Below are 22,682 nucleotides of genomic sequence, written 5' to 3'. Positions count from 1 at the left end.
TATGTAAGTATTTAAGTAAGTACATAATTAAGTAAACATATAAGCAAGTATGTAAGTAAGTATGTAACTAAGTAAGTAAGTAAATATGTAAGTAAGTATGTAAGTATTTAAGTAAGTACATAATTAAGTAAATATATAAGTAAGTATGTAAGTAAGTATGTAACTAAGTAAGTAAGTACATAGGTAAGTATGTAAATAAGTAAGTATGTAAGTAATTAAGTAAGTATGTAAGTAAGTAAGTATGTGAGTAAGTAAGTATGTACTGTAAGTAAGTATGTATCTAAGTAAGTAAGTATGTAAGTAAGTAAGTGAGTAAGTAAGTAAGTACGTGAGTAAGTAAGTATGTACTGTAAGTAAGTATGTATCTAAGTAAGTAAGTAAGTATGTAAGTACATAAGTATGCATGTAAGTATGTAAGTAAGTATAAGTAAGTAATTATGTAAGTAAGTAAGTAAGTAAGTAAGTAAGTAAGTAAGTTAGTAAGTAAGTAAGTGAGTAAGTAAGTAACGAGGGAATGGAAAATAAATCTTCAAAAAAAGACAGTTTTTTTTTTTACTTTGTTAATGCAGTCCTATTCACATAATGTGTGAAAAGCTAAATAATCCAAAATCCTTCTTACATAAGATAATATAAGCATCACATCATGAAACCTCATACACACACATTGTGTTAAAAAACAAAATTGTTACAAATATCATCGCCATTATGTTGTGATCCTACTAGTGTTGGTTTGGCACGAGTGCTTTCGAGAAATATAACAGCCAGACTAGACATGACTAATGACCCACCTTGATGGCAGTGGAGGCGATTTGGAGGTGGTGCAGTTTGCGCAGTGTGCTCTCTCTGTCTATGAAGTAGGAGGCAGCCAGCTGATGGAGTGCTTCCAGAGTCACAGCTGTACTGTTGCTTGTGTAGTCACTCACTTCTGCTTTCTTGCTAAGCTTCCGCTTGTCTACAAATATAGTTAGGGCTTCTTCACCTAAAAAAAAAAAAATAAAAGTTATTATTATCACTCTGTGTGATGCATGATTTTATTTGGGAACGTAGATCATTGAAGGCATATTTACGCTTCGTCTATAATTTATTGCCGATTCCCAAAAGACTTGTTCAGTGTAGATTTTAATAAAGTATAGCATCTTCATAGTGAGAATCTACGTATTCGGGGGAAATTATTGTGGCTGGAGAAAAAGTTTACTGAATCAAATGTTTTAAATAAACCACACACTGGTTATAGATTTTGTAACCAGGCTCATTTTCAAGGAAAATATTATAAAAAGTGGCATCATAGAAATTCGTGTCCATTTCATCTCCTGAAAAAGAGATTAAAGGGTGAAACACTTGAAACATAAAACTACTAAAAGAAAAAAAAGCATTGTAAAAAAGGGAAAAAATGAAGAATGCTACAATTTGGTGATCACAAGCAAGCAATAAGGGGATCTGGTTCAATATTTTTGCCCATTCATTAATTGAGGGTAATGCCACCAAAGATGCCAAGTTGTTTAATATATCTGGATGTAAATATTCATTCATTCATTCATTCATTCATTCATCTTCTACCGCTTATCCAAACTATTCTCGGGTCACGGGGAGCCTGTGCCTATCTCAGGCATCATCGGGCATCAAGGCAGGATACACCCTGGACGGAGTGCCAACCCATCACAGGGCACACACACACACACACTCTCATTCAGTCACACAATCACACACTACGGACAATTTTCCAGAGATGCCAATCAACCTACCATGCATGTCTTTGAACCGGGGGAGGAAACCGGAGTACCCGGAGGAAACCCCCAAGAACATGCAAACTCCACACACACAAGGCGGAGGCGGGAATCGAACTCCGACCCTGGAGGTGTGAGGCAAATGTGTTAAACACTAAGCCACAGTGCCCGCCTGGATGTAAATATAAGGAAATTAAATCTACATTTTTTCTAAACCTAAATGTCTTTATTGTATAGCAAACAATAACATTGGCCTTGTAATTCCTGTAGTTTCAGTCAAGAAAATAAATCTTTCGTATCCACATAGAAAATGAATTACATGAAAGAAAGCAAGATGGTAGTAGACTTCCATTAGATTTCTATTCTTCAAATGTAATTTTCTGTAAGTTTTCTTTTCACCGACATAAATTAATGCTCAGACCCTTTCCACCCACGCGAGCAAATTAGAAATGGTTAGAATTGTTATCTAGCAGCATTTTTCATAGCGAACCAACCATTCAGTAAAGATTTGTAAGAGGGCCAAGTAAGAGGTTGTTTTTAATTAGAGAGCTTAAAGGATTTGTGTGAGTCAAGATATTTGCATTAGCCTTGATGAAAATAAATGTCAAGACCAAAGAACTATAGCTGGCAAGTTTATAGGCAGCGAGTAAAATAAAGCAGCTTGATTTGTTGGTTTTGTAGAAAGGTCCAGCTAGTGGAACAAGAATCACACCTCCTCCATCATGCCTTAGTTCAGGTTATATTACAGTGTTGATAATTACACCCCAAACCCCCACCCCACTCCCCCTCTCTCTGAAATGCGTATCAATAATAATTATCATTGATATATTTTTATGCATGTTTATTTATTATTTATTAAAGATCTTCTTTGTTTTTTTTTCTTTTTTCTTTTTATTCTTTATTCTATCTTATTCTATTTACCATATTTGAATTATAGCTTAAGCTATGAATGGGCAGTGTATAAATTTGATAGCAATATAGTGATTAAATTGATTAACGTTAGCTTAGCTTAAAAAAGAAAATAACCAACAGCGATGTGGTGTTGAAGTTGATTATTTTCCTGTGAAAGCAATTGCTAGGAACATTTTTATTACTCTCACAGCAATCTGCAACAGATTACACACATTCTCTTTATCGCTTTCTGGTAACGTTTAAGCTATTAAAGATGTTCATCAAAATCCTCTGTCTGGAAGACCTTTCTTTTTTGACACTAAAGTGCATGAATGTTAAATAAACTTCCTTTTTTAGTGGCTTAGTGTTTAGCACGTTCGCCTCACACCTCCAGGGTCGGGGTTCAATTCCCGCCTCCGCCTTGTGTGTGTGGAGTTTGCATGTTCTCCCCGTGCCTCGGGGTTTCCTCCGGGTACTCCGGTTTCCTCCCCCGGTCCAAAGACATGCATGGTAGGTTGATTGGCATCTCTGGAAAATTGTCCGTAGTGTGTGAGTGCGTGAGTGAATGAGAGTGTGTGTGCCCTGTGATGGGTTGGCACTCCGTCCAGGGTGTATCCTGCCTTGATGCCCGATGACGCCTGAGATAGGCACAGGCTCCCCGTGACCCGAGGTAGTTCGGATAAGCGGTAGAAGATGAATGAATGAATGAATGAATGAACACAACATGATTTAATCACTTCATAAGTACTGAATGGGATGTAACCTTTAATATAAACATGTGATTTGCAGCTACACTTCTGTTAGAGCTTCTGTGAAAGAAAAATAATCAACAGCTTGATTCATTAATTAATTCATTCATGCATTCATTCATTATTTAGTTCCTCATTTAGTCTTGCCCAATTCTCACCCTCTAGTTAGGCCTCCCATCCTACAGCAGCTATCTAACTGGGACCATGAAGACAATCATGTGCTTTCAGTTAGAACACTTGAATCCAGCTAACTGCATCTTTTTTTTCCCCATTGCAGCTCATGCTGTGTCATAGGATGTTGTCATAAACCTAGAGGAAATCCCTATCAAGCTTCTTAAACATGCATCAAATCCCAGACCCTCATGCCTGGCAAACGCTGCTATAATCCTTCCCACCTCCTAGACTTGCGGCCATGGATATTTGTGGCATTTTCCGGGATTTGAACAGGATCCATCACTGGAACGATAGATTGAACACTTTTTTTAATATGTGCTTTTATAAAATAGCATTAATATGTCTCTCCTGGGGGGCACGATGGCTTAGTGGTTAGCAGGTTTGCCTCACACCTCCAGGGTTGGGGGTTCGATTCCCGCCTCCGCCTTGTGTGTGTGGAGTTTGCATGTTCTCCCCGTGCCTCGGGGGTTTCCTCCAGGTACTCCAGTTTCCTGCCCCGGTCCAAAGACATGCATGGTAGGTTGATTGGCATCTCTGGAAAATTGTCTGTTAGTGTGTGAGTGAATGAGAGTGTGTGTGTGCCCTGTGATGGGTTGGCACTCCGTCCAGGGTGTATCCTGCCTTGATGCCCGATGACGCCTGAGATAGGCACAGGCTCCCTGTGACCCGAGGTAGTTCGGATAAGCGGTAGAAAATGAATGAATAAATGAATGAATGTCTCTCCTCAATATTAATTACAGTTTTATAACACTATACACTGAGCTACACTGAAATGTTGTACACACACACCAATGTACTCTTGATTACAATAAATTGACAGTTATCTTAAATCAAAATTGCTTTTATATCCTGCACATTATGTTCCTGTTCTTTCCATTTACTATTTCAGCTTCTGATTTATTCAATTTGATATCAGTAGGTCATACTGACTCCATTTCTTACATCAATCGCTACGTTTTTTTTTACCTCACAAAGGCCAAGCGCTACGATCTAGACTTGAGTTTGAAGTTAAGAAACATTTATAGCATAAGTCACAGGCCTGGCACTCTATTTCCACTTTCTCCCGGTACACAGAATTGCTTGTTTACCAAAAAGATGGAGGTCACATGCCTCGAAGAGTTTTGCATTATATGGAGCTACTTGTGAGCGCAACCTTTGGTAGTCTGAATGTTGGGGGAGTAATCGACAAGTGTAGTTTTCACAGTGGAATCCAATTTCAGACATGATCCCAGGCTTTGTTACCAAAATAATCATGTCACAGTTACATTGAAGCCATCTAGCTGCACCTGCTTCCCACGTCCCACTCTACACTGCAGTAAAATATAGGGCACAAGGAACCGGCGCTTGTCAACATCACTTTCCTTGTTTCGAAATAGCAGCAATATGCTTGAGTTTTGTTTGCTTGATCTAGGTCTGTCTGTTACAAGCCAGCTTTTCTTGTCTTGTAACAGTAACTCCCATATCGAGCAGGCACTGCCTAAGCAAATGTCGTTTTTTTCCTGACAAATCATTTTCCCCACTCGTTTACGATAGTGTGCGCTTTCTGACATTCGGCATGATGTAAGACATCTCTACCTCCCAGCGTGGCCGACAGGAGAAAATGCGTCCCATATTTTTTAATAAGGTTGTCGGTAATCAGCTTCACAGAAGGTCTGCGTCCAAGGAGTCGGATGCTGCGGACGAACTCGGGTGTGAGGGGTAAGGGGGAGTCCAGGAAATCCTTCCTCTCCACAGCCAGGTTGTTCACTTTCCAGCGACCGAACTCCCTGCAAAATAATCAACGACACGTTAAACGAGCTAATCCTGAATAATTGGTTTTAATTAACACACGTGTACTCCTCCGGAGGAGAAGGAGCAGGACATAAGTTGTGCTACACCATTAGTTTTCAGTTCTAAAAAAAAAACAACATTTATTTAGAGAATAAAACCTGAAAGCTTTCATTCGGTGAGGAAATCGACTCAGATACCCGTAGCTGACAGGTGCTTTTTGTAATAAACACATCAGTACAGAAATCAGCCCTGACATAAAGGTCCACAGAAACCTAACCAGTTCTGACATCACCTGCATTCATAAGCTTAAAAATAAGAAGAAAATGTTTAAAAAAAAAAAAAAAAAAAAATCCATGGTTTTGGGAAGTAAAATTGTATTTTTATAAATTATAATTGTTTTTATAAAAATTTTATAATTATAAAATGTTATAATTTCCATGTTTTTCCATAATTATCATTTTCTATGAATGTCATACTTTTATGAACTAAAGACACTGTTCTATTGTTAGAATGCATTCATGAGGCAGTATATCTATAGACATACTGTATTGCTGTTTATAGAGATATTTATTATGCATCAATTTAGCTTGATATATACTGTTTTTTACTTGGTATTGATAATATAATGCATTATAAAGACTGGTTACGCATCATGGAAACTTAATATGTGCATGCTGTACAAAAATTTCTTTTATATACTTGAATTTGTTGAATTTATTTCAACAAAATGGGTCTGAACTTTTTTTGGTATTGATGGTTATACCAGTTATGAATGGTACTGAATGATCATCAATAAGGCAATTATCTATTTTTATCATAAAACATGTGTAATTAATTGCTCAATCTAACTACCCCATGAACAAAGATGGCTTTTCAAACCTTATGGCAGGGTCATAAATATCTCTAGGACTGCTTTGTCTTAATAAAGCCTTTATCATATTGTTTGCATAAAGATAGAATTTGCATTCAGGCTAAGGCAATTAAATAAGCGAACCCTTCTGTCGTCCCCACGCTTTGTTTTACTCATTATTTCTCTCTGACATATCTCTTCATCATGTTACTTTCAGTGCAATCAAGCATAAATAAAAGAAAAAAAAAAAGTAAAAATGAGAGAGAGAAAAAAAACAAAAAACACAAGCATCCACAGAGGTCTTGGTGATTATATCATTGCATTATGAATCTCACTCAGCCCCAGAGCTGTGTAAAAGGCAGCATGTTCTATCTTGCCTTTATTCATGTGAGAAACAGTGTGCAACCTCATCCTTAGGTGATGGATAGGGTTAGTAAGGCCCTTTGAAAGGAAATACATCATGTTAAATCAGAAGTAATGACAAGGACCTCCTGACCAGATGCTTGATTGATTCTTTCCAGAAAATGAACTTAATTTCACCTGCCGTTTTGCAATTCATTAGGTGGCCGAACCGGATTTCATACGAAATTATATTAAGAATAAAGTGCACTACAGTAGTGTACAAGCTGTTTATTTGGAAGGAAGCCAAATGTAATTTACAGCTATGGTATAAAATGTAATTTTAACTGCAGTGAAAGAGTCAATATACCTGGCATAAGGTGTTACATCAGCCACAACTGGGCCTTCTGGCATTGTAAAATTTCATGCTTTATCTCAATTGTATGTGACACAGTGGTAAGCCATCTAAGGCATATCTGGCAGATCTGGCACAGGAGCTGTTAGTGCCCTCAGCAGTTCAAAGGTTCTGTGCAACAGAGGGTGAAAATCTGCTCTGTCATTTTATTCCTGAGTTACTAGCGAGCGTGATAAGCCTGCCTTGTTTTATCTTAAGCCCCTTATTAGGTCTTGTCATTCGAACCCCAGCAGGGTACTGGCCACTCTCTGAAGCACTGCAATGGAGATTTGAAGGAACAGCCTGATTTGCTCATTATCTGAATTCTTATCTTCAAACCCTGTCAAATGCATGGAACAGTTAAGCCTTACTTGGTAGGTCGATATGTGAATTCTTCTTCCTTTCTTTCTTTCTTTCTTTCTTTCTTTCTTTCTTTCTTTCTTTCTTTCTTTCTTTCTTTCTTTATTTATTTGATCAGTTCTGAAATTTGATTGGCTGCACTGTGTTTAAAGCTGTTTTAAAATCTTCGAAAACCTTCATTTAAAAAAAAAGAAATGTTTTAAAATGTTTATGACACTCATTAGACTGGCATCACATCCCGAGTGGACTGCTGCCTTCTTTCTTCTTTCTGCCTTTTTTCTTAAAAAAAATGCATTTATTTATTTATTCATTTGGTAATGTATTTTAAATAAAATACATTACCAAATGAATAAATAAATAAATGAATAAATAAATAAATAAATAAATAAATAAATAAATAAATAAATAAATAAATAAATGTGTATTATTGCTAATGTTCATAATCCATCGATTGTTTAAAAAAAACCTATAACACATTTATATTTATTTGCAGTTTATAATTATTTTCTTCAGCCTTGATCTTTATTTGCATATTCTGCCCTGCAAAATGTTCAGTATAAGAGTTACTCCAGAACCAGGGATGGAAATGTGTGCATTAGATCAATAACATTAGCTTTGCGGATCACTCTATGAATGCATGTGTGTGAATGATTTGGTTTTCTCAGTATTCTTGGAGATGATTCTGACCTATATACGCATAACTATAACCGCATACTCATCATTAAATCCTTTATTAATGCACTAGGTTTTAAACCAGCTGTTTGAATCAAGAAGCCATGTTTTCATATAGCAGGCGTTTTTATTCACAATAACTTACAAATGAGGAAACAGAAGCAAAGCGATATATCAAGCAGAGGACAATACAAGTAGTAGTAGTGCAACCATGCACGATGTTTAATTGAATGCTCGAGGAACAAAGTGCACAGAATAGTATAAGTGCAAAAGATAGTATAAGTGCAGAATTTATTTTATTTTTCACTTACTATTAACAGACTAACACAAAATATTTATGTGAATTCTATTAATAATACATTCTAATAGTAATTAAACACTGGATTGTAATTTTTTTTTTTTTGTTCCCACTATATAATTGTAATAAGCTCCTTGATGCTTTGTGATAGAGTGATTTTATCACAGGATGGATACGGTGCTCTGGTTAGAGTTAATCCTAAACACACCCTCGCCCATGATAAAAGCGCTGTAATGTATATCTCTCAGGTTGTTTGCTGAATTTATGATATGAAATCTCACAGAAGAACTTTACCCCTAAGAAACGTGGACCAGATACACTACAGTCTTTTCCCTTGGTTTCAGGTGCAATTAGAATACTTTCTTCCGGGACTAAAAGTAGCTTGTTATGTACGAAACTGGCTTACAAGCCTTAATGCTTAATTTATGTAGCGTGAATATAGTAACAGCTAAAGTCTGCTTTTCTTTCTCATACATATGGATTTAAAGAAGGCATGCACATAATGTGGTAAGTCAGTGCAATTAAAGGGTTCTGGTCAATTAGTGACAGCTAGTTTGGCATCATTTCCTCCAATGCCCAAAATGAGGAGTAAATTAGCATGTTGCTTGGAGCAATACAACATTGTTGCCAGGTGCGTCATTTTCCTGCATACTTCTCAGGCTATGGGTTGATTTGGTTTTTTGACAATTTTTGGCAAACAATAGATCATTAGCATTTTCTCTGTATATTACCTTTTAAATACATGAATCTTGTTAATATACTCATATACAGTATTATCAGTTCGAATCATTTCTGTAGTAATAGAAAACCATTTTAAGTCCTTATTCCTGAACTCAGGTGTTTCGCATTGTCTCTGAGCAACGTTTCGCATGGACTCTTCTTGTCAACATGGGTTGTCCCAAAGGTCTCTGTTAAGGTCTCTGTTATGTTCTCTTATACAAATGTGTTTATGACACTCTGCACTGGACTGGCATCACATACAGAGTGCATTGCTTCCTTTACGGTTTACATAATAGTATAAAATAAATAAATAACAGATATTATTACAATTACATTTTATTTTTTATTACAATTAAATTATTGATTACACATATGTTACTATTGACTTTAAAGCACATATTATACCACACCAAATAAATAAATAAATAAATAAATAAATATATGTGTATTACTGAGTAAAATACAAAGCTTATGTTTATAATCCATCGTTCATAAAAAAAAAAAAAATAAAATAAATCTTTATATTACTAATAAATTTATATTTTTTCTAATTTAAATTATTTTCCCCAATCCTGATCCTTTTAAATTTTACCCTACAAAATATTCAGTATAAGAGTTACTCCCAAACCAAGGTTGGAAATCTGTGCATTAGATCAATAACATTAGCTTTGCACATCACTCTATGAATGCATGTGTGTAAATGATTTGGTTTTCTCTTGGAGATATTTTTGACCTATCTATAATAGTCAATTGTAAGACCTTGGGACCTTGGTGACATTTCCAATTTTCCAAATGTTCTAAGAACCGTAGTTGGAAATGTGGTTTATTTGCACATTTTTATAGGAAATATTTCATTCAATATGCAGCGGTCTTTTCTCTGGAGTAAAACCAATTACCTTGGAAATATAGCTTCTTATCAGCCATATCAATGCCCTGTGATTCTGTCTGCCTGTCCTGACACAAGCCTCAGTCATATATAAAGAACTTTTATTTATTAACAAATGTAACATTTCCTGGCTGTACTTGCATTTTCTATTCAATTCTGAGTCTTCTGGCAGCTCTGTAGTGGCTGTTAAACCCTGTGCCTTGCATACACACTCGGTGCTGTTTTCATGATCATCTACAGCCTTTAAAAGTAGAACATTGATTTCAGATGCAAAGTGAGTGCACACTGCAGCCATGTCAAGCCCTGCACTTCCTTATCTATGTACAGTACAGCTCGTTCTGTGGACCTAGAGTTTTAAAATGTTTTTTTTTTTCAAACGAGAATGGTACCTATGAAAAAAAAGTCTTTAGTATGAATTGAACTAAAGCAACCCAGCCTTTAAATGACTTGACCTTTGAGGTCCTGCTTTTATATCGTCAGCTCTAAGCATCTATGGCAACATCTTTGGCATGACTGACTGCTTTAAATGGGTTGAATATATACCCTATATGTTTAGATTTCTTAAGAATTCATAAAGACATAAAGTCATTCCATTGACACTGCACACTGCACTTTCTACTGTTACTGCATGTAAAGTAATTGCACATCAATATACTATTTGCATTGATTCTCCCCCACATGTCCTCTACACCCCTGTTTTTTTTGGATTATCCTACTGCCTCATGCTTTTTTTTAATCTGCCATAATAATAATAATAATAAAAATAATAATAATAAAAATAATAATAATAATAATAATAATAATAATAATAATAATAATGTATTAATAATAATAATAATAATAATAATAATAATAAGAATACTGTATTATTATTATTATTATTATTATTATTATTATTATTATTATTGCTGTTGATATTATTATTATTATTATTATTATTATTATTATTATTATTATTATTATTATTATTATTATTACAATAATCATTATATAATCAATATCACAATATCACAATATAATCAATTATCTATTTTAGTAACTTTGTTCTTAGTATGTAAAATTTACATACAGTATGTACATGAATTATAACAACAGTCTGATATATAATGGGTCTCACCTTCCTGCCATCTGGAAAGGTAACTAAGCATTTGGGCCCTCACAACCAGACTGTGTAAGAGTTTCTATCCCCAAGCCATCAGACTTCTCAATACCGAACTGACATTCACATTCAGTATACATTCACTTTTAACTGTCTGCTACGGTGGCCGGGAAGTGCAAAACAAATTACCAAAACCGAAAACACATTAACAAAACCGAAAACACATTAACAAAACCCAAACCAAATTAACAAAACCGAAAACACATTAACAAAACCCAAACCAAATTAACAAAACCGAAAACACATTAACAAAACCCAAACCAAATTAACAAATCAGAAAACACATTAACAAATCCGAAAACACATTAACAAAACCGAAAACACATTAACAAAACCCAAACCAAATTAACAAAACCGAAAACACATTAACAAAACCGAAAACACATTAACAAAACCCAAACCAAATTAACAAAACCGAAAACACATTAACAAAACCGGAAACACATTAACAAAACCCAAACCAAATTAACAAAACCGAAAACACATTAACAAAACCCAAACCAAATTAACAAAACCGAAAACACATTAACAAAACCCAAACCAAATTAACAAATCAGAAAACACATTAACAAATCCGAAAACACAACGACAAGTCAGACAACCCAGAAACGGTAGTGTATCGTTTTTGAATGGAAACTTACCGATCATTGGACAAGACACCTGTCACTCAAGATATACAGGTATGGAATCTTATGTGTAATGTGTAAAGTTCTCCGTTTAAATAAAGTTCTCCGTTCAAGAAAATAACAGAATTAATCCACAGTAATCCATTCCATCCATCCATTCCAACTTTTCCCTGTGGCAGACTGTTGAACTTCATGTATACTTTGAGTGACAGGTGTCTTGTCCAATCACAAACTATACCAACCGCTTCCGGGTTGTCTGAAATGTCGTTGTGTTTTCTGATTTGTTCATTTGTTTTCTGATTTGTTAATGTGTTTCATGCACCGATTCAGACAACCTGGAAGCGGTAGGTATAGTTTGTGAATGGAAACTTACCGATCATTGGACAAGACGACTGTCATTAAAGATATAAAGGTGAATGAAAGGTGTCTCGTCCGATGATGGTAAGTTACCATTAACAAATTATACCAACCGATTCCGGGTTGTCTGACTTGTTAATGTGTTTTCGGGTTTTGTTAATCTGGTTTGGGTTTTGTTAATTTGGTTTGGGTTTTGTTAATGTGTTTTCGGTTTTGTTAATGTGTTTTCTGTTTTTTTAATGTGTTTTCTGTTTTTTTAATGTGTTTTCGGTTTTTTTAATGTGTTTTCGGTTTTGTTAATGTGTTTTCGGGTTTTGTTAATTTGGTTTGGGTTTTGTTAATTTGGTTTGGGTTTTGTTAATGTGTTTTCGGTTTTGTTAATGTGTTTTCTGTTTTTTTAATGTGTTTTCGGTTTTGTTAATGTGTTTTCTGTTTTTTTAATGTGTTTTCGGTTTTGTTAATGTGTTTTCGGTTTTGTTAATTTGGTTTGGGTTTTGTTAATGTGTTTTGGGTTTTGTTAATTTGGTTTGGGTTTTGTTAATGTGTTTTCGGTTTTGTTAATGTGTTTTGGGTTTTGTTAATTTGGTTTGGGTTTTGTTAATTTGGTTTGGGTTTTGTTAATTTGTTTTGCACTTCCCGGCCACCGAAGTCTGCACATTTAATGATGCTAATAACTGCTGCTATCACATAAGCAGACATGAGCCGGTCTGCGTTATTTTATTCATCTGTCCCATAGGGTGTTGTATTGTCTGTCTGCACTGCCTTTTGTCTTACAACAGATTGTACACTATGCACTTTACGTAGCTAGTACAAGTACAAGTACAAGTACAAGGCAACGAAATGCAGTTTAGGTCTAACCAGAGTGCAATAGCAGCAAGTGCAGGATATACAGTGTTTAACTGAGTTAAATAAATGAAATAAAATGGCAATATAGGAGTAATTTACAGATGTGTATTTACTATGAACATAATATACTGATGGCTATTACTATAAACAGTAATTTACAGATGTGTATGTAATATGAACATAATTTACAGATGAATATATATGTACTATGAACATAATATACAGATGGTTATTACTATAAACTGAAATTTATATATATATATATATATATATATATATATATATATATATATATATATATATATATATATATATATATATATATGAAATGCTTCTTGACTTTTAGCAAGCCTCAGGCCTCATGTAAAAATGATCAGCTCAAAACTCAACACTATTGCAAGTGCACAGTCACACACAGCTGGACTAATACACCCAATTGCTTGTCAAGGGAGAAGTTAGACTCACACAACATTCTCATAAAAAAACCCATTTACTGTGCTGCATATGACTTTTCAAAATCACCAGAGGAAACTATAACCAGCACTGAACCCTCTGAACACTGCTGAACTCTTCCTCATAAGCACTACTGGAAGAAAGCTGCACCTTCCCTTACACACGTTCCCTCACTCATATACAATAAATCCTCTAATGGGTTCTTCATGCCCTTTGTACGGTGAAGTTTTTGCCTTTGTCACATTGTCTAATCAAATAATTTACATTTCTTAAATAACGCATCAAAATATTTCTTATCATGAGATTACTATAAATGGACAATTAACACATTTCAAGCTTACTGTATTAACAGAGACATCTCATTTTTTTTTCTGTCAAAATAATTATTTCAGTCTTGGAATATATATGTGTGTGTGTGTGTGTGTGTGTGTGTGTGTGTGTCTACCAATAGCTTTCATAATCATACACTGTGTAGTAAACATACTACATGGGGTGTGGTAGCTCAGTGGTTAAGGTGTTCGACTACTGATCAGAAGGTCATTGGTTTGAATCCCAGGACCACCAAGTTGCCACTGCAGGGCTCCTGAGCAAGGCCCTTAAGCCTCAATTGCTCAGGTGAATAAACTGAAATTAAAAATGTAAGTCACTCTGGATAAGAGTGTCTGCCATGCGCTGTAAATGTAAAATACAGATTATTTTTAAGTATATCCAAGATCCTTTTACTTTCATATATTTATAACATTTTAAATGTTTATTTTGTTTTTAAGAACTAAATTTTGGGCTTGATTCTGCAGCCACATTGTCACTTTTTTTTTACTATCACGTTTTTGTTATTGTCAATGTTTAACCTTAAGCCTGTAATTACTGCCACACATCCAGGTCATTCAGGATCATTTAATGAGCCCAAAACGAATCTGAAATAAAGATAAACACAAGCCCTATAGAAATCTAAATGTTCTTATATATTAATTCTCTTAAAGTCACAAATGCTTTGAATATCCCATTTACATATATGTCTATTTTGTCCCCCATTTGGAAATGAAAAGAACATAACATACAAGGACAATTTCCTTCCAGGTCTGCCTCCCCAACCCTTCTGCTGGGTCGCCCATTATCAACCCAATTTGGGTCAAGTCTACATGGCCCAACCGACTGAACCCGTCAAGTGAGCTGTATAAAAATAACCTGGCAGTGCAAGTCTTCTTCAATTCCTTATATCAGCTTATTGAAATTTGCCAGAACAGCAATGCTATTCTCCAAAGAAGCGTCGGCTCAGAAAATAATATTGTCCGTTTCAATATTTACAGATCTGTTGCACATCAGATTCAATTTTTTTTTTTTCCAAAAAGAGTGATATATTCGGGAAATAATGCAGAAAGGAATCTGCACTGGCATTAAGGGATCAGGTGTCAGCACATGAGGCTTGTCATATGGAAATATTCTTATAATACAATTCTCAAGTGCAAACAGAGTTCACAACACTATTTGTTTACTCTGTGGATTACACTGTGTATATATATATATATATATATATATATATATATATATATATACATATATATATATATGTATATATATATATACATATATATATATATATGTATATATATATATATATATATATATATATATATATATATATATACTGTATTACCTTCTCTTTCCTTTAGCATCCAGTAAACAGGGTTCTGACCGTCCATCACGGATACTGATCATCACTCGTGAATTCGACTTTTCGAGGATAAAAAGCTGGAGCTTATGTGACTTCCTGCATACTGATTGTAATCTCCCCTGTATCTAATACAACCTTGTTGCTAACAGTCGCCTCTCGAGAGAATCCTGATAATGCAGTGTAATAAGTATTAAGATCCCACTAATCACTTGGACGCATGATAAGACTATTAATCTCGCAAAGTATGCAATGAAATACTGATGTTGAACGGCTGCCAAAGGCAAAAAATAAATTCAGGAAATCTTTTAATGGTGAGCCAATCACAGGAGCTATAAAGTACATGCCACAAATCCATAGACGTCAAGTGTAATCGTGGTGACCGGAGGAACATTCGATATTCGTCCTCTGATGAGGGACAAGATTTATGGCGCATTGAAATAATTTTAATAATTTAAGTGCTGAAGTACATGCACAAGTCCTAACAAATCATCCATTTGCACCATGCGGAAGTGAACAAATCCATGTCCACTTAGCAGAATGTGCATGTTTCTGCAAAGCGCAGATATGAATGATGAATAAATGTGAAAAACATTATGACAATAGTAATTTATAATAAAATATGCTAAAAAATATGCTAAAGTGATTCACGGTATTTGAATTTGACGGGATGAAATTAGCTCATGAATATGATTATGCTACCCAGTGACTGCTGATATATTTGTAATACATTTTCCAACAAGGTTATTAAAGGTTGTTATATGTTACTTACAATAAAATATATTTGTGTGTGTGTGTGTATCTCAGTGTCTTGTAGCTCTCAGGTGTTATTTAATGTTATTTGCTGATTCTTGCTTTCCAGTCCAGTCTCACAGCAGAGTACCATCTCTGTATATCCTCTACACCTGATGTGTGTGATTTATTTATCCTTGAATAAGAACCATAGTTATTGGCTACAATTGACTGCAAATATATCCTAATGTGTTAGACTTGTATTCACAATTAGTGAGAAGTTAACACAGTTAAGCAGAATATAGTTTAATAATTTATACCAATTGTCTAATAGTTGAATGCACCCACAAAATATACATACATTTATAAAATCTACAAACTGTCATTTCAGGCAATTATTAGCTACATAATATAGCACTATTGTTTCGGAGACATTTGCCTTGAGGACCTTTTTTTTTAATTCTAATCATGAGTTGTAAGCAAATCAGATGTGTCATGGTTATGCCGATATTCTCACTTGACTACATTACCCATCAGCCCATGCATACCACATGTCTGTGCATGACATCACTCTGTAAGTTCTGGTTCTTTGGTATACAATTATCATGCTCAGGTTAATTTCATGTTTTCTTTGTTGCTTTGGGTCCATAACCTTGCCTTGCATAACCTTATTTTTAAATAAAAGTAAAATAAAAGTCCACATTTGCATCCATTGCCTCTGAGAATCTGTGATCCTTCAAACTGGAGGCGCTTTTTATTTAACCGGAGAATTCTTGGCATATATTTATTTGTTTATTATTGTTATTTATATATATATATATATATATATATATATATATATATATATATTATATATATATATATATTATATATATATATATATAATATTATATTATATATTTTGAGTTTTGTCTTTCTTCAAGTGGGATTGATGTTCAATGCTAATCTCAAAAGGATATCTGCCTAGATAGATAGATAGATAGATAGATAGATAGATAGATAGATAGATAGATAGATAGATAGATAGAAGACATTATTTATTCCTTCTCATAATGAATTCATACTTAAGTCATTATAGATATTCATATTCTAAAACCTTTCTGTTTAGACACTGGGTATTACAAATAAAGTTAGCAATATTTATATATTGTTTCATACCATGTATGAAATATGTATATATATATATGTATATATATATACCATGTATATATACCATGTTTCATTTTATATTCTACATTATATACATTCATTCATTCATTCATTCATTCATTCATTCATTTTCTACCGCTTATCCGAACTACCTCGGGTCACGGGGAGCCTGTGCCTATCTCAGGCGTCATGAGGCATCAAGGCAGGATACACCCTGGACGGAGTGCCAACCCATCGCAGGGCTACATTATACAGTATACATCGTGACTTATTTCATAAGTGTCACAATATGTGCATTTATTTACGCACATTTTCCAATCTGAGCTTGTTCATGATTGTTGACTGAGTTGAGGCACGCTGTTAGTGTACCCAGAAAAATTTAGCATTTAGAAAAAACTAAATGCATTAGACTTTCCTTCAATATCCAAATAGCAGATTTGCTGGCTTGAAATCGGGCCAGGCATGCCATTCACACTCATAGTGAAACAAGAGTTCATCTACAGTGCTGAGAGCATCAGACTCTCAAATTAAGCTTGAGGAGTACACATGGGGATAAATGAAAAAAAGAAAAATTCTAGTGGATCATTTCTTGATCACATCTGGCTTAGATAAACATCACTTCTCAGGGGTCTTAGCAATTATATGCAAAAACAGCTGTCAAACATGCTGCTTCGTATCAACAAACATCTTCAGCGCAAACATGAAGCGACCCATAAAATGATTAACTCCAGTATGCTTTGGATGATGACACTGTATGTCATTCGTTATAAGTGTAAGTCTAGTATTCAAGCAACGTTTTGTGTTCTTCTTCTTAACACCACACAAGACCTGCTGTTTTTGAGATGCTCTGACCCGGTTGCCTAGCCATCACAATTTGGCCCTTGTTAAAGTCTCTCAGATCCTTATGCTTGCCTATTTTCTTCAACTTCAATAACTGTTCACTTGCTGTCTAATATATCGCACCTCTGGACAGGTGCCACTATAACAAGATAATCAAAGTTATTCACTTCACCTGGCAGTAGTTTTAAGGTTATGGCTGATCAGTGTGTTATTAGAGACAAATACTACACTTTCTAGTTGGTGGATTAAATCAAATTCAGATTCAATTGTTATTTGTCACATTATGGCATAGAGTGAAATGTTTTTTCTGACTGTTCATGTTAAAAAAAAATAGAGTCAAAATAAAAATGAATATATATATTTAAAGAAAGGCTTCTAGATGATTTTAAATAAATATCTTGCTTCCTGAAAGCAGTAAAATGAGCAGATGAGCAGGAGTTACATGTTCATACGATCACACCGCATTCACAACATGACAACATGACTGGAGTACAAAAAAGTACTTTTACTTTTATTTTACTTTAGGTGAAACTAAATTTCAAAAAGAAAATAAAACAATAATCGCAAAGTATATCGTCGCTGTCGGGCGGAAACCTCGTATGTCCAAATTTGGTCAATTTCATATTTTTGCACATATCGATGCTATTGGTCAGTCCCCCCGTGGGTCTGTTATTTTTACAAGTTATTGACCAATCTAAAGTCTTGAAAATAGCTTGAGCGCAAATCTCATAACTCCATTGGACACTTCAACTGTCCACCTCTTCCTCACTCCGCGTGAGAGCTTCACGGCATATTTCTCCTCAAGAAGAGTCGCATCGAATCAACACGTCTTCTGAGGTAAATGTCTTCAAAACACTGGGCTCAAAGAAAAATAAATCTTGACCCCCGCTAGTTCTGGTGCTCGTCTGAGGACAGGAATTTAGCGCAAGACAATCCACTGCAACGCGGACTAAACCCTGTGCACTGCAGATAAGGTACGGCGTTTTTTTAATTTCCTGAAAAATAACGGTTTTGGAGATACGAGGATTCCGCCCGACAGCGACGATATGAGAAAAATCTATTTTCATTTCACAACACAGGAAGGCTTCAATATATGCAACGAGATCATGGACATGCACTTTGAGAATAAATACATTATATAAGTAGCACCAGTCAAACATATATATATTTATTTAAGGTGATATCTAGAAAATCATGGACATGTATCCAAACTAAGACTATCAGATGAGAGCGGAAGTAATGAGTAATTCAGCCTGTAATTTTCTCAGAGGATGGAAATAAAAAATCATAATAGTCGATCCAGACAGGAATAAAGTCACAGAGTAACTTCTGTAAAATAGGAAATTATCTCAAGACAAAAAGTAAATTCAATCTATTTGAAATATGAGTAAATTTCAAGTCAGTAAATTCTGTTTTGGCCTTTCCTGTGAGAGTTATGTTTAATGCCGGTGCACTAGGGGGCGTTCCAGCAGTGTATGTTTTTGTATTATGTCATGTGCGGTTGTGTGTTTCATGTTCACGTGTCCTTGCATCGTCCTAACCTCTGCACACCTGTACCTCATGTGTCTAATTGTTACCCCTGTATATTCCTGCCGTGTTGTGTTTTCTAGCTCAAAATTATGGTATTCAAGTTCATGTTTGTCTTTGTCCGTTTTTTTCTGTTTGGTATCTCTTTCTATTTAGTTTCCTTGTTGTTACTTGTTTCAATGCCTTGTTACCACAGCTATATGTTAATAAATTGTGTCTGTTTACTATCCCGCGTTTGGGCCTGGCTTTTACTCGGAAAGGCACCCCATCACTGATATTTCCAAGCTGATACATATCTGAGACAAGGAACATATAATGATCTTTAGAGATACAATCATAGTTTTGAACATTGGAACTGTGTTATATTGGACACAAAACTTACTTCTTTATTTCTTAAATCAAAAGATGTTCAATTTTCAGATGTTCTTTTTGTGATATAAGATCAAGATTTCTTTCCAAATTATATATTTTATGATATTTTTACAGCTATAGTTATATATTTATTAAATAAATAACAATGAAAGATGCTTCATGACCAAAAAAACCCAATACATTTCTTTAACAAAACACAACTGACTTCATAACCTGCAGTTATGACCTCTGCAGTTAACCCCCTAGTGTTAACACAAACAATGATCAGTCAAGTGAAGATGAGCCTTGTGTTTAAAGGTGGGGTGTACGATGTTTGAAACCTGCTTCAGAAGACTGAGTCAGGCTGACAAACAAAACAAACGTGTAGCCAATGAGCAAAAAGGGGCGTGTCTTGTCAATATGCAGCGGCGAGAGTGTCCATTACGCATGTCTGAAATTAGCAGAAAGCGATTGAAACATTGACATGGCGGATTAAAATGAAAAGCGAAAAAAGGCAAGAAGTAGGACCTGTGTTAATATAGGATCAGCTTTCCAGCGCTGGAGAGAACTGAACGTCTTCGGCATGAAACGGAGCTAAACCTTTCATGGTACAACACACAGTACTACAAAAACACATTTGTATTACCATAGTATTACTCATTGAGTTCATTTATTGATAAAAAATATCCCCTCGGCCAGCTGCCCCAGCAGGTTCCGCCATAATAGTTGCCTGGGTTACGTATGTATGTGTAGGGCGGAGCTATCAAAACATGGGTGACACCCATTTGGGTTAGGGGCGTGTTTGTTTAGGTGAGTTCAAATGTCAACATTGGCTTTCAAACATCGTGCACGCAGACTTTAAATGCCAAAAGTGACTTTTTTCTAAATCTATTATAGAATCCTTTATACAGACTTTTATGTTAGAAAATATAAATCTAGAATCTTAGAAAAAAAAAGAAAAAAAAAACTGAAAAGACAATTGTGTTATTAATCAAATAGAAAATGATGTAAAGATAAAGGTTTCTACTTTGGGAATTCCTCAGGACAGATTTCTGTTTATTTATTTATTTGTTTGTTTATTTGTTTATTTGTTTATTTATTTATTTATTAAATGACAAGATGTATTTTTGACTGTTGATATGAAAAGAGTTTCTAGCTGATATAGTGCATGTGATAACAGGAACTTGTCTCACAGATATTCCACAAATTGTAGCAAAAAATTTAATGTTTAAAAAGTATGACTTGTGATTCATTAATGAATTAAAAATTATCGATGCAATAATCCAGTAATATGATAACAGTAAGACGACCACTATCATGACAAAACAGCATTTACTTCACTTGATGAATCCTTTATTTACCTGTATATCTTGTAGCGAGTAGAAAAGCCTTGGCGGTTCCTCTCCACAAAGTCAGTGTACTCCTGGGAGTGATGGAAGGGGCCCTTGTCGGAGAGGAGCCAGTCCAGGGGTCCAGCGGGGCCTTCCTCACTTAAACTGGCACATGAAGCCAGCCAGCAGTGAAGGCTGAGAGATAGCAACAACTCCCATAAAGCCATGAGAGAGGATTCACTGGCTTCACCACTCAGCACTGGATATCAACATGGCCTCCCATCTCCTATAAAGAAAGAACAGAATTAACACGCGCTTATGCGCACACACAAACACAAACACACACACACACACGCACACATACACACACACACACACGCACACACAGTATGGGCAATTAGCCAAAAGTTCTCCTGTGTCCTTAAGGGAATGAAAATCACTTCAAGAGATCTTGCGATTATAGAGAGAAGAAAGACGAGTCTGCTAATTGTCTGAAAATGAGAAGAATAAGGATGCACTTCAGATGCTTTCAGTAAGCTCATAAGTGTTTGCTGCTTCCTTAGGGATAAATTGAGGACTGATTAACAACAAAAATATGAAGCAATGACAACCTCTCAGAGTTTACCTCTTGTGTTTTTAGGATTACATCATTACATCGCATTCAAATTCTGTCTCTTAATATGACAGTTTATGTTAAATTATGAAAAATGAGCCTGTCCATAAAAAGTTATAATCCATAGCGTTAAATATTGATGCTATAAATCAGTGCAGCATCATCCATGATATCCACCCTCTATCTATTTTACTAATTCTTTTGCTCATGGCATTATGTCCTTATTTTTTCTGCTGCTGTCAGTCTTTTTTCCTAAAGCCATAACTGAACCAGATGTTGAAAAAAAAAAAAAGATCTCATTACTGCATTATGACAACAGTCTATGAGCTGATGTCTGGCATGTGGCCAGATGTGTGCACGACTCTCATGACTCTCACTGGTAGTGGTATTTGAAAAGGTAAAAAATAAATGCATTAGATTTTCCCTCAGTAACCAAAAAGCTGATGAGATCTTCTGCACTTTGTGTAGGATGTTTGCGGTCTGTTGCCTGAGTTGCTGCTGCAGGTTTGCAGCATTGAATCCATTCTTGGTAGTTCCAAGAGCCCTGGCTACAACACTTCTGGGCTTGGCTCTAATTATCCTACTGAGCACAATCTCCAGATCTCATATTTTATTCTTAATTATATTTGCTCAGGGGGGGCACGGTGGCTTAGTGGTTAGCACGTTCGCCTCACACCTCCAGGGTTAGGGGTTCGATTCCCGCCTCCGCCTTGTGTGTGTGGAGTTTGCATGTTCTCCCCGTGCCTCGGGGGTTTCCTCCGGGTACTCCGGTTTCCTCCCCTGGTCCAAAGACATGCATGGTAGGTTGATTGGCATCTCTGGAAAATTGTCTGTAGTGTGTGATTGTGTGAGTGAATGAGAGTGTGTGTGTGCCCTGCGATGGGTTGGCACACCATCCAGGGTGTATCCTGCCTTGATGCCCGATGATGCCTGAGATAGGCACAGGCTCCTCGTGACCCGAGATAGTTCGGATAAGCGGTAGCAAATGAGAGAGAGAGAGATATTTGCTCAGCTTTTTACCTTCACATCTCTCAACAAGCATTGCTTCTCTTTCTTTTGGTAGAATAGCAAATCAGGAAGGTTTGTGAGGAATGGTACAATGGTGCCAAGTCTGAACTGCCATGTCCCACATAATGGTGGTGTTCCAGGTGAGTGTTCATACAATTTTCTACATGAAATCCTGTAGTTTATGTCCTCAGTAC

At 35.5% G+C, this 22,682-nt stretch overlaps 1 protein-coding gene across 1 annotated transcript in view; it reads right to left on the bottom strand.

Annotated features, from left to right (window-relative positions):
* The window catches only part of brinp3a.2 (bone morphogenetic protein/retinoic acid inducible neural-specific 3a, tandem duplicate 2), a 36,415-nt gene extending 15,318 nt beyond the window's left edge, over positions 1-21,097 (bottom strand). The window contains exons 1-3 of the mRNA XM_060867051.1: positions 20,898-21,097; positions 5,114-5,304; positions 789-979 (exon numbers count right to left, since the gene is read on the bottom strand). Of these exons, the coding sequence (XP_060723034.1) occupies positions 789-979; positions 5,114-5,304; positions 20,898-21,094 (579 nt within the window). The 5' untranslated portion in view covers positions 21,095-21,097. The remainder of the gene's footprint in view (positions 1-788; positions 980-5,113; positions 5,305-20,897) is intronic.
* Positions 21,098-22,682: the final 1,585 nt, after the last annotated feature.

Source organism: Tachysurus vachellii, chromosome 4 (genome assembly GCF_030014155.1).
Source record: "Tachysurus vachellii isolate PV-2020 chromosome 4, HZAU_Pvac_v1, whole genome shotgun sequence".
Classification (NCBI taxonomy): Eukaryota; Metazoa; Chordata; class Actinopteri; order Siluriformes; family Bagridae; genus Tachysurus; species Tachysurus vachellii.
Note: the sequence above shows the minus strand (reverse complement) of the source record. Positions and strands in the feature narration are given on the sequence as shown.